The sequence below is a fragment of the Cebus imitator genome, unplaced genomic scaffold (genome assembly GCF_001604975.1).
Source record: "Cebus imitator isolate Cc_AM_T3 unplaced genomic scaffold, Cebus_imitator-1.0 Scaffold52, whole genome shotgun sequence".
Classification (NCBI taxonomy): Eukaryota; Metazoa; Chordata; class Mammalia; order Primates; family Cebidae; genus Cebus; species Cebus imitator.
The window spans coordinates 1,303,377-1,315,842 of record NW_016107367.1 but is presented as its reverse complement, the minus strand read 5'-3'; the positions used below and the strand labels follow the sequence as shown (position 1 = coordinate 1,315,842).

At 48.3% G+C, this 12,466-nt stretch overlaps 1 protein-coding gene and 2 pseudogenes across 1 annotated transcript; all 3 read right to left on the bottom strand.

Annotated features, from left to right (window-relative positions):
* Positions 1-256: 256 nt before the first annotated feature.
* HSP90AA1 (heat shock protein 90 alpha family class A member 1) lies at positions 257-5,900 on the bottom strand. Its single transcript, XM_017528088.2, has 11 exons — positions 5,702-5,900; positions 5,017-5,178; positions 4,563-4,929; positions 4,142-4,275; positions 3,539-3,859; positions 3,261-3,426; positions 2,640-2,830; positions 2,382-2,529; positions 1,884-2,152; positions 1,299-1,632; positions 257-1,020 (listed from the first exon to the last, which is right to left on the bottom strand). The coding sequence occupies exons 2-11, from the start codon at positions 5,176-5,178 to the stop codon at positions 911-913; spliced, it is 2,202 nt and encodes a 733-aa protein (XP_017383577.1). The 5' UTR covers positions 5,702-5,900; the 3' UTR covers positions 257-910.
* Positions 5,901-8,344: 2,444 nt separating this feature from the next.
* Positions 8,345-10,045, bottom strand: LOC108304041 (annotated as a pseudogene).
* A 2,049-nt stretch (positions 10,046-12,094) lies between these two features.
* On the bottom strand, positions 12,095-12,460 carry LOC108304042 (annotated as a pseudogene).
* Between the last annotated feature and the right edge of the window lie 6 nt (positions 12,461-12,466).

Below are 12,466 nucleotides of genomic sequence, written 5' to 3'. Positions count from 1 at the left end.
ACACAAGGTGTTCCATGAAATACCGTCAGAACAATGCACACATGCACATGGGATGCACGTTGCCTGCATTATTTACTGTGCCTACATGTACTCCACCCCACACCCACCAAAAGTGCACATTGGGAAGATCATGTCAAACCTCACAGTGGCCAGTGTTAGTCATCTCCTGCTAGTATCTCATGTTTTACGTTTTGGCACCAACTCTGTCATCCAGAATACTCCCTTTCCCCACCCAAATAAGACACTGTCATGCAACTTCTTTTAACTCATCTGTATTTGTTACAACTTTAAACAGAATGTGACTCGAGCACTACATTTCCATCCACAAGACTGGCTCCGAGTTATTTTTGAACAAGTTATGATATGCTTAGGTAGGCTAATAACTGATCCTCCAAACAATACTTTTCTTTGGAAAACAAGCCCTATGGAGAGTTCCATCAAGTTGCTTCAGTTTAACCTATTTCTAGAGGACTAGTACATGCAGAATTGGCAACTACAGGGGATGAAAGAAAGTAGATCCTACGAGATATAACAAATACTTTTCTTCTAAATATCAAGGTATAGCTTGAGAACACTTCGGTAAGATTTGGTCTACTAAGGAATCCGGCTTGATAGCTACACACTTTAGACCACAAAGTTAACATGTTACATACATCTTACAACACACATTACCTCAATCTGTTCACGTAAGCCAATGTGAAACTAAAAAAGCATTACTAGCTCTGCTTTGCTGCCTAAAGTATCACAGCATCGCTTAGTCGACAGGAATCTTTATCTTCCCCGTAAAGTAGTAGTTGTCATGCCATACAGACTTTTTAATGTTAACAAAAATAAAGAAAAACATCCTTGAAAATATATTATTAGAGGAACTGTAGAGTACTGAACAGGTAAGTCATCCCTCAGCTGGAGCTTAGTCTACTTCTTCCATGCGTGATGTGTCGTCATCTCCTTCGAGGGGTGGCATTTCTTCAGTTACAGCTGCACTGGTATCATCAGCAGTAGGGTCATCTTCATCAATACCTGTTTTCAAAACAAAATCCTCTATTAGAAAGATTTCTTAAAGCCAGCTAATTGGTATAACACACTCCTGGTTTATGCCTGCTTTCAAGACAGTAATACTGGGCAGATGAATCTTCATTTCTTAGCTTTTTTAACACCTTACTTATCTCTATAGAAAGAGATACCTGAATGCTTCCAAGTAGGACAATGTGCTCCAAATTTGGGTAACTGAAAGTTAACCACTTTTTTCACTAGTCATGTGTGTGTGTTTTCTTAACTTGACATAGTTTAAGGCTTACCAAGACCAAGTTTGATCATCCTGTAGATCCTGTTAGCATGTGTCTGGGGATCTTCCAGACTGAAGCCAGAAGACAGGAGCGCAGTTTCATAAAGCAGGATGACCAGATCCTTCACAGACTTGTCGTTCTTATCAGCCTCTGCCTTTTGCCTTAAGGTCTCAATAATGGAATGGTCAGGGTTTATCTCCAGGTGTTTCTTTGCTGCCATGTAACCCATTGTTGAGTTGTCTCTTAGGGCTTGAGCTTTCATGATTCTCTCCATGTTTGCTGTCCAGCCGTATGTGCTTGTGACAATACAGCATGGAGACGTCACCAATCGGTTTGACACAACCACCTGTAATGAAGAAACAACTTAGGAGCCTAGAAAGATTAAAACTTTAATTGTGAAATGAAATCTGGGTTATCTACTATCAAATACAACTTAAGGTTTTATTAGGTATCCTACACCTAACAGCACAGGCTAAAATTGTGTTTTACATACACAACCATAGTTTTCTGTGAAGTTGAGAATAAGGGAAAATAGATTATGTAAGCTTGAAAGCACCTTAGGGGTATCAATAATCAGGAAATGTTGTTTTCACATACCTTTTCAACTTTTTTCTCCAATATGTCTTTCATGATTTTGCAGAGATTCTCAAACTTTGTTTTTTTCTCTTCCTGTTTCTTTTTTTCTTCTTCATCCTCTGGTAGTTCCAAGCCCTCTTTGGTGACTGACACTAAAGTCTTCCCCTCAAATTCCTTCAGCTGTTGGACACAGTACTCATCAATGGGCTCAATCATATAGATCACTTCTAAGCCATGTTTTCGAAGACGTTCCACGAAGGCTGAGTTAGCTACCTGGTCCTTGGTCTCACCTGAGGTATTATAAAAGTTGCTTTTATACCTTTCAACAGTAAGAAATGGCTTCACCTACTTCTGACTTTTCTTAGTAGTCAGAACCTAAAACAGATGACCTAGTTCATTTAAATATCTTGGTTAGATCAACACCAGTTATGCTAACAGTGCTACCTGAAGAGAAAACACATCCAGAGCCTACAAGGTTCCAAGAACAAAGTATCTGAGTGTAATGTACGGTTCCCCTACCTGTGATATAATAGATATGTTTCTGGTTTTCCTTCATTCTGGTGCAGTAGTCCTTGAGAGAAACCATCTCATCACCAGAGGCAGATGTGTAGTATCTCAACAGCTCTGAAAGCTTCTTCCGATTTTGAGAGTCTTCGTGTATTCCAAGCTGAAACAAAGTAAGTTCTTTACAAAAACGTTTTGAGTTTAAAAAAAAAAAAAAAAAATCTACAAAGAGGCCAGTTGTAAAACTACTAATGGTCAAATATTTACACTAACCTTTATGTTTTTAGAGAACTGCTCATAGAACTTCTTGTAGTTCTCTTTATCTTCTGCCAGTTCAGTGAAGAGTTCTAAGCATTTTTTGACCAAATTCTTCCTGATAACTTTCAGAATTTTGCTTTGTTGCAACATCTCACGGGAAATGTTTAGAGGGAGATCCTCTGAGTCTACCACCCCTCTAATGAAATCTGAAAAAAATATAAAAACCAAATGCCAAGTCATTCCAAAGACAAAACTGATGCTAGGTAAACCCCAAAATCAAAGGTAAAAACCTCAAAATATATACATATGTATTTTCTGAGATGGAGTCTGTTTTCCAGGGTAGAGGGCAGTGGCCCAATCTCTGCCCACTGCAACCTCTCTCCCACCCCCCTCTTCCCATTCAAGCTATTCTCAAGCTTCAGCTGGGACTACAGGCACCCACCACCACACCAGGCTAAATCTGTACAGACGGGGTTTCAAATCATTTTGGCTAGACTGGTCATGAATTCCTAACCCTAGGTGATTCACCCACCTACACCTCCCCAAAGTGCTAAGATTACAGGTGTGAGCCACTGTGCCAGCCAGAAAGTATTTCTTTAATCACTGATGGGGATTATTTTCCCTATTCGTACTTACTCAGATATTCAGGGATTAGCTCCTCACAGTTATCCATGATGAAAACTCTGCGTACATACAACTTGATGTTGTTCTTTTTCTTTCTGTTTTCAAACAGGTCAAAAGGAGCACGTCGTGGGACAAATAGAAGGGCTCTGAATTCCAACTGTCCTTCAACTGAAAAATGCTGTAATAAAAGACACACTTAAGTACCAATGAACGATGCATTAGAGAAAGTATCTGTGGTGGTGAAGAAAGATCATCTAAAGACAAGCTCCAGGCACCACTCAGTCACTCACCTTCACTGCCAAGTGATCTTCCCAGTCATTGGTCAAGCTCTTGTAAAATTCTCCATACTCCTCATTAGTAATATCGTCGGGATTTCTGGTCCAGATGGGCTTTGTTTTGTTGAGTTCTTCTTGATCGATGTACTTTTCCTTAATCTTCTTCTTTTTCTTCTTGTCACCATCCTTCTTTTCTTCTTCTTCTTCATCAGAACCAACATCTTCAATTTCCGGCTTGTCTTCAGAGTCTTTCTCTTCTTTTTCTTTTTCTTCTTCTTTATCTTCCTTTTCTTCAGCCTCATCATCACTGACTTCTTTATCACGTTCCTTCTCCACCTGCAAAACACGACATGAAATCACATCACTGCTGCATTCTAGAACTGGTGACACTGAGCAACTATTTTCAACCTAAGGCCAAAGCCTAGTCAGCCAAGCAGAGAAGCAGCCAGGCAGCTTCTCATCAACATATCTTACGAAGTTAGGTAGTAGAGTTTAGGTTCCCCAGACTCCAGACTAGTAAATAACCCAAGTTCAACACATCTAAGGACTAAGGATGTAGCTCAGTCACCCCAGTCATCTCCAGACAGTAATACACCCTACAATTATATAGAAACTTACAAAAAGAGTAATGGGATAGCCAATAAACTGAGAATGTTTCTTCACAATCTCCTTTATTCTGCGTTCCTCCAAGTACTCAGTTTGGTCTTCCTTCAGGTGTAAGATAACCTTTGTTCCACGACCCATAGGTTCACCTGTAGTAGGGAAAATCGACTCAATAATCCAATCAATTTAGCGTTCAACGCCATGCCTAACTCATGTCCACAAAGTGAGATTTGCCATTCCTACAGGTGAAAAGGTTCCCACAGCAGGTCTAAGCGCCTTGCCAGAAAGAAGTAACCAAGTCATGCCGCATTAAGTGCTCTAGCTTGTTCCTGAACGTTGGGCAAACACAAGTTTCTGTAAGCTTCACAGAGGTCCATGGGCTGCAGCACCCCACCCTCCCGCCACTGACTTAACCCGTGCATGCTCGGGCACCTACCTGTGTCTGTCCTCACTGTGAATGATCCCCCTGCTGAGGACTCCCAGGCGTACTGCTCATCATCGTTATGTTTGGTGATCACTGTTACTTTCTCAGCAACCAAATACGCAGAATAAAAACCAACACCAAACTGGCCAATCATAGAGATATCTGCACCAGCCTGCAAAGCTTCCATGAACGCTTTGGTCCCAGACTTGGCAATAGTACCAAGGTTATTGATCAAGTCAGCCTTGGTCATTCCAATTCCAGTATCCACAATAGTGAGGGTTCGATCTTGTTTGTTTGGTATAAGGTTAATATGCAGCTCTTTCCCAGAGTCCAGTTTACTGGGATCCGTCAAGCTCTCATACCGGATTTTGTCCAATGCCTATTAACAAAAATTACAAATTAGGCATACAGCGCCCCCCAACCTCACTGAAACCGAAACCCTAATCTGGGTTAATAAGCGACTTACATCTGAGGAATTTGAAATGAGCTCTCTCAGAAAGATCTCTTTGTTCGAATAGAAAGTATTGATGATCAGTGACATCAACTGGGCAATTTCTGCCTGAAAGGCGAACGTCTCCACCTCCTCCTCCTCCATCGGTTGGTCTTGGGTCTGGGTTTCCTCAGGCATCTGGAAGGACACCGAGCCGGTTTAAAACCCTGCAGGACGTCTACACGGGCAACACGAAATTCCATCGCGTCCTCCAAACGTTTTTAAAGCCCAGCTGGAGATTTGCGGAGTTTAAGTAAACCGAAAATAGAAGGGCGGCTGACAAAGGATGACCTCATTTCGAGCGCGGCAACCACCAGGAGCGTGTGCGCGCTTCCGGGAGGCGGCCGCGGGCCCCGACGGACACCCCGCACCCTCCCGCGCGGGCCGGGGCGCGTGGCGGCTCCTCCCCAGCGGCCGCCTCCGCCGGCGCCCCAGCCGAGCCGGCCGAGGGGTCCCCCGCAGCCGGGGCCCTCCGTTCCGGTGCGGCGCTGCGGGGGCGCCTCGGGGAGCCCGCGGCCGCCGGGCCCATTCCTGACGCGGGCGCGGAGAGCGCAGCCGGCCGGAGGCCTCCGGAGTAGGCAGCGCGGCCTGGCGGATTCCGGGCCCCGGCCCAGCCGCCTCGGCCCCCAATCCCCCTCGAGCCTCCCCCACCGCCCCTCACCTTGGCTAAGGGACCGCACAGGCTCCGCAGCGCAGCAGCACCAGGACGCTGAAGCAACTGGCGCGCCGCCCCCGAGCCTGCCTTATATACCGACGGGCCCGCCCAGCGCGCGGCGCTTTTTCCAGAAGCCTCCCGAACCTTCCGGAAGAACCCTCCCCAACTGCCGCGGCGGCCGCGCGCCTGCGCCTGCGCCCTCGCCGCGGCCCGCCCCTCCCCCTGGCGCGCGCAGGCCCCGCGCGTGGCCCGGCCCCGGCAACCCTCCCTCAACCGCCGCCGCGCGCCCCCTGCACGCCCCCGCGCCAACCTCAGTGCGCCTGCGCGCCGCGGAATTCTCGGGAAGGTCCAGGCCCCTTCCGTGGCCGCCCGCGCCCTCCGCCCTGCGCGCCCTCCGCCCTGCACCCCCACCCGCCGAGCGCGGGCGGACGGCGCGCCCGGACGTGCGGGCCTTTGTGAAATGCGCGAAAGGGAGGTGTCGTTGGTCACCCGTGTGCGGGTGCCGTGAGAGCGCCGCGCGTCTGACAACCCGGCTGAGCAGAGCGCGGGGCCTGGGCGGGAGGCGCGCCTGAAGGGAGGGCCGTGTGTGGACCGGAGCGCCCCGGGTCTCACGCGCCGGGTAGACTGCCCGAGTCGTGGCCGTGCTGCCCCAGAACCCGGCCGCAGGCGGCGCTGGGATCGCGGTGCTCTGCTCACCGGGGGCGGGCCGCGGGCCACCCGCTGCTCACGGAGGACGCCTCTGGCGCGGGGGTGCTCGGCAGCGTTCCCTGCCTTTGGGTTCCCCGAAAGCCATGTCCTTCATATTTCAGGGTCCCTTAATTTGGGGTACAAGTTCATGCTCACCCAGCTGCACCAGGCATGATTTTAAAAAGCGCATTGTTTTGCCGATCGATTTATTTGAGGTCTCCAAGTGAAGTATAAGAATTCTTGGGTGATTAACTTGCCCTAAGAGCCAGGTTTGGGGTTTTTTGCTTGTTTGGACAGGCTCTCCCTGTCGCCCAGGCTGGGGTGCCATGGCGCAGTCTCGGCTCACCTGCAGCATCGACCTCCCGGGCTCAGGTGATTCTCCTGCCTCAACCTCCCGAGTAGCTGGGACCACGGGCGCCGACACCACGCCCGGCTAGTTTTTGTATTTATTTGTAGAGACGGGTTTTCACCATGTTACCCAGGCTGGAAGAGCCAGTTTCTACATGAGAATTTTAGGATATTTTGGCCAGCGCCAGCTGTGAGAACCTTGGAGGCGTTGTGGTTCCTTAGAGCTGGCTCAGGTCATCACCCTGGTTCCCCTGCCTGGCCCCTGTCCTCCTCCTCTTTGTCTCTGGCGCCTCCCATGATGGAGCAGCCTCCTGCCTAGACTCACAGCCATGCCCGGGAATAATCGGGAAGCTCCTCGCCGTGTAAACAAAGGACGGAGCTAATTCCACTTCCTGGTCTCTGGGGAAACCCAACTTGCTCAGGAGCAGGGGTTTTCAGACTGCGGCCTGAGACCCCCCCCAAGAGTGTGTGAAATCAACGGAAAGCGTCTCGCCTGGCATTGCAAAGCGGAGGAAGTGGATGGAAACTAGCAGCCACGTGGCGCGGGCCCCAGCGTTGGGGGCGTGTGCCGAGTCCCCTGGTAGCCGTTCCGCACCCTGGGGGCGCGCCCCCGGCCCAGGCTTTCCCTACAGCCGCCGCCGGGGCAAATGCGGAAGCAGGAGGGGCCCGAGGTCTTCCCTGGAGAGTGACCCTCCACCTGTTTCCTTATGGTCGCCACCAGCCACTGCCCCCTCTCCTCACTTGTAGGAACTCTTCCTAACGCAGTTTCTGCCATTGCTCGGGGGGTTGAGATTTCTTACAGAGGAGCCATCCAGGGGCCTAGCTCTGACATTCTTTGTCCTTTGTTTCTGGGGCCTTCATTTTTCCCCATTCCTCCAGTAAACCTGCCCCAAAGCCCCTCCCTGGGTCTGGGCATCACTGGGAACCACTGTTTCCCGTCGGGCCCCACCATTAATGTCCCTCCCTCCTTCCGCAAATTCCTGTCTTTCCAGCTCTCCTGTCTCAGTTAATAAACAGAACATTGTGGTCCTGTCTCAAGGTGACATTCCACAGTTACCCACAAGTTGAGACCTCTGCCATGGTTTCTATCATCAACACGCCATGGTTTTCCTCTCAGCCCCTGGCTGTTCTCTGTCCTCACACTCACGCCCCTCTCCCTCACACAGCAAGGAGCTCCTTGCCCCCAGGTCTTGTTCCAGCACTCTCACTAATAGGACCTGTGTGCAGATGACTCATGAAGAGCCTGGCCACGACTCCGCTCCAGACCTGGATGCTGAGCTCGTGAGCTTCCCCCACCTCTCTGGCCCTCTTTGAGGGCTCGTTAGCCAGGTGACTGACTGTCTCACGAACCAAGAACCCCAAACTTCCTCACAAAGGATCCGGCACTGAGTCCTGCCACTTCTGTCCACATACACCCCCCAACCCACCCCCCACCCCCGCTTCCACACAACTGTTGGCTCACCTGGAAGGCCTCCATAACCACCTAACTGCTCCCTGGCATCTGGTCTGATCCGTCTCCAACCTGTAGCCCAGGTGAGCTTTGAGAACATACACCTGGCCCTATCTCTTGCCTCCTCCCCACCCGCCGCAAATCTCTTTTTTTAATGATGGAGCAGTACTTTATTTTTACATATTTGGACAAGGAGGTTTTCCATAAACAACCTTTCCAGTGGAGAACAAAGACCATGAAAATCAGCCTCCAGATATCAGTAGCTGTGTCTGCTCAGGGCCGAGGCTCCCCTTTGCCCATGTGGTGAGGTGGAGGGGTGTACTTCCCTTCCTTCATCAGTTTATCCCATTGCCTTCAGATGGTATCCCTGTGTTTCACCGTTTTTTTCCAAGGTATACATTCTATGAAATTATCATATTCTATCTTGCACTCTTTCTCTGCCCAGGTAGTACCGATTCCATGTGCACCTTCTATCCATTCTTTTTCAAAAGCATGGCATTGAGCAGGAAGCTTGTAGGGCTGTTCAGCACTTTGGATTGTCCACCATGGATCTAGGTTAATGCCGAACCTTTTCTGCACGTCACAGAAAGGCATGGCTTTTCTTTGCCTGGATCTGCATATCCATTGCTTCATGGGTGTTTTTATACTGAAATCAAAGGAGGCCTTCAGGCATAGAGAGGCAAGCCCAGGCTATTGCTGTTTTCTGTTTCATGGATCCTGAGGCCCCGACACTCAGTGGAACGGGTCTAGGTATTCTTCCCAACATAGCCTTGCTCCCCCTGGGCAACTCGTAGCTGACTTCCCATCCTTCCCGGAGGAAGATAGAGCTCTTTAGGCCTGTGAGGCCCGGTAAGTCGCTGCTGCCTACCCATACAGCCCCAGTTCCCACTGTGCCCCTATTTTTATACCTGGCACCCTCCCCATGACTCCCCCCACAAGGCTGTGCAAATGCTATTCCCTCTGCCTAGAGCACCATTCCCTCTGTTCTTCTTTAATTAATTTCTACTGGACCTTCTGCTCGCATGTTTTCTTAAGAACCCCTGCCTGCCTCCCACCAGGCCACGTGTCCTGTCATGGAGAGGTTCTCAGAATGTGGTGCCCTCTCCTTCAGAGTACAGACCACATTGCTCTTCTGCTTCCTGTAGCCCTCCAACCCCAGGTTCTTCCACTTCTGCTTGACCTCCTTTTCTGTCCATCCTCCTCCCTGGCTTCCTCAACAACATATTTTTAATAGATCACCAAGCTCTGCAGATTTAGCCTCCTAAGTATTTGTTGACCTCGTCCCACAGTGATCTTGCTGTCAGGGCAATCTGACCATTTTCCTCCTCCATTTGAAAGGTTTCAGTGTCCCTCCATAAAGCTGGAGCATGGATTCCAGATCCAGGCGCCCTGGATTTAGATCCTAGTTCAGCCACTGCCTGTGTAACCCAGAGCAAGTCACTTACCCTTTCTGTGCATCCAGTTCAATATCTGTAGAATGGGCATGAACATGTCTTCTTCATAGAGTGGTTATGAAGCTTAAGTGAGCAGATTCTGGTTTTGGACATGGCTCAGGTGCTAGCCTACCCCACAGCAATTTATGCCCCCTTACATGCTTGCCAGGCAGCAGGCTAGGTACTTTGCATGCAGTGTCTTTTTTTCTTTTCTTTTCTATATTCATTTTCCTCAATATGCAGTGCTGCATGCAGTTTCTTAATCCTCTCAACTCTGAAGTAAGTGGCTTTGGTCCCACTGTACAGATGAGAACACAGAGGCTCAGGAGAGGAGATAAGTCCTTTACTCAGGGTCACCCAGAGCAAGGGCCTCCAGGGCAGTTACACCAGGTCTGGCTCATAATTTTTTTTTTTTTTTCTGAGACACAGTCTCAGTCAGGCGCAGTGGCTCACACCTGTAATTCCAGCACTTTGTGAGGCTGAGGCAGGCGGATCACATGAGGTCAGGAGTTCAAGGCTAGCCTGGCCAACGTGGTGAAACCCCGTCTCTACAAAGAATTTTAAAAAATTAGCTGGGTGTGGCAGTGCACGCCTGTAGTCCCAGCTATTTGGGAGGCAGAGGTTCCAGGGAGTGGAGATTGTGTCACTGTGCTCCTGCCTGGGCAACAGAGCGAGACTCTATCTAAAAAAAAAAAAAAAAAAAAAAAAAAAAAAAAAAAAAAAAAATAAAAAAAAAAAAAAAAAAAGACACAGTCTCACTCTGTTGCCCAGGAGGGAGCACAGTGGCACAGACATGGTTTACTACAGCCTCAACCTCCCAGGCTTAAGCGATCCTTCTGCCTCAGCCTCCTGAGGAGCTAGGACCACAGGTATGTGCCACCATGCCCAGCTAATTTTATTGTTATTTTTTTGTAGAGATGAGGTCTCACTATACTGCCGAGGCTGGTCTTGAACTCCTGGACTCAAGCATTCCTCCCACTGTGGCCTCCCAAAGTGCTGGGATTACAGGCATGAGCCACTGCAACTGCTCTTGGCTCATAAATTTTCATACATTGTTTTTTTTTTCATTTTCATTCAGTTCAAAATATTTTTTAAATTTCCTTTTCTTATTTCTTGACTCATGGGTTATTTATAAATGTTTTACTTAGTTTTCAAATAGAGGTTTTTCAGATATCTTTTTGCTAATTTTTTTTTTTTTGAGACAGCGTCTCGCTCTGTCACCCAGCTGGAGTACAGTGGTATGTTCTTAGCTCGCTGCAACCTCCGCCTCCCAGGTTCAAGCAATTCTCAAGCCTTAGTCTCCAAAGTAGCTGGGATTACAGGCATGCGTCACCACACCGGGCTAACTTTTTTGTATTTTTAGTAGAGATGGGATTTCACCATGTTTGCCAGGCTGGTCTCAAACTCCTGGCCTCAAGTGAACTGCCTGCCTCAGCCTTGCAAAATACTGGGATTACAGGAGTGAGCCATTGTGCTCAGCTGTTACTGATTTCTAGTATTTAATTCCATTGTGGTCAGAGATCATACTTTGCATGATTTCAGTCCTTTTAAATTTATTGAGCCTTGTTTAATGGCCCAGAATATGGTCTATTTTGGTAAATGTTCTTTTTGAAAAATAATTATGCTGAAAGATACCAGTCATTTATACAAAATTTTATAAAATGCAAACTAAGAGGCCTGGTCTGGTGGCTCAAGCTGTAATCCCAGCACTTTGGGAGGCTGAGGGTGGGCTGATCACGAGGTCAGGGTTCATGACCAGCCTGGCCAACATGATGAAACCCCATATTTACTAAAATTACAAAAATTAGCAGAGCGTGGTGGCACGTGCCTGTAGTCCCAGCTACTCGGGAGGCTGAGGCAGGAGAATCGATTGAACCCAGGAGGTGGAGGTTGCAGTGAGCCAAGATCGTGCCATTGCACTCTAGTCTGGGTGACTGAGCGAGACCCTGTCTCAAAAAAAAAAAAAAAAGAAAATACTACAGTATTTCTGCATTCTGAGTTAATCAAGGTTTGAAACATTCACACAAATAAGCATGGTTTGGATGAAAAGTTATTAAAAGTTCATTATAAAAACTAAAAAAAGAAAATGCAAACTAATGTATAGTGACAAGAAGCAGATCACTGGTTTCCTTTAGGAGGTGGGGCAGATGGGGCAGGAGGGAAGGCTCACAGGGACCTGAGGAAACTTCTGGGTGATGAATCTTCACTATCTTGATTGTAGTGATGGTTTCCTAGGAGTATACATATGTTGAAATATATAAAATTGTACTTTAAAGGTAGTTTATTGCTGTTTTTATTTGAATTTTTTTGAGACAGGGTCTGTCACCCAAGCTGGAGTGTAGTGGCAAAATCTCAGCTCACTGCAACCTCTGCCTCCCGGGTTCAAGTGATTCTCATGCTTCAGCCATCTGAGTAGATGAGACTACACACACACACACGCCACCACACCCAGCTATTTTTGCATTTGCATTTTTTTTTGACTTGTATTACAAACGCTTTATTTAAAGGTCCATCTCAATTTACGTGTGGCAGCACAAAATAAAGGACCAGATCATGACACACCATTTCCATCTCAAGTGGTCGAATCCAACATCCAAAACCCAGCGAGCAGCCAAACTCAGCGCAACTTCTGGGCCTCTCACTCAGATTCCAACAGGGTCAGCACGGCGCCCTCGCGCAGGGGGCCTTTTACGTTAGGTTGCGGATGATGGAGTGGCTCGTGTTGTCCATAAATTCCACGTGCACCTGCGTGCACTGTTCTTGAGAACTGGTCCTGCCCAGGACCTTGGTGACCCTGGCCAACTTGATAGGCTGCACACGGCTGGTATCCATGATGGCGGTTCGGCAGCGGTG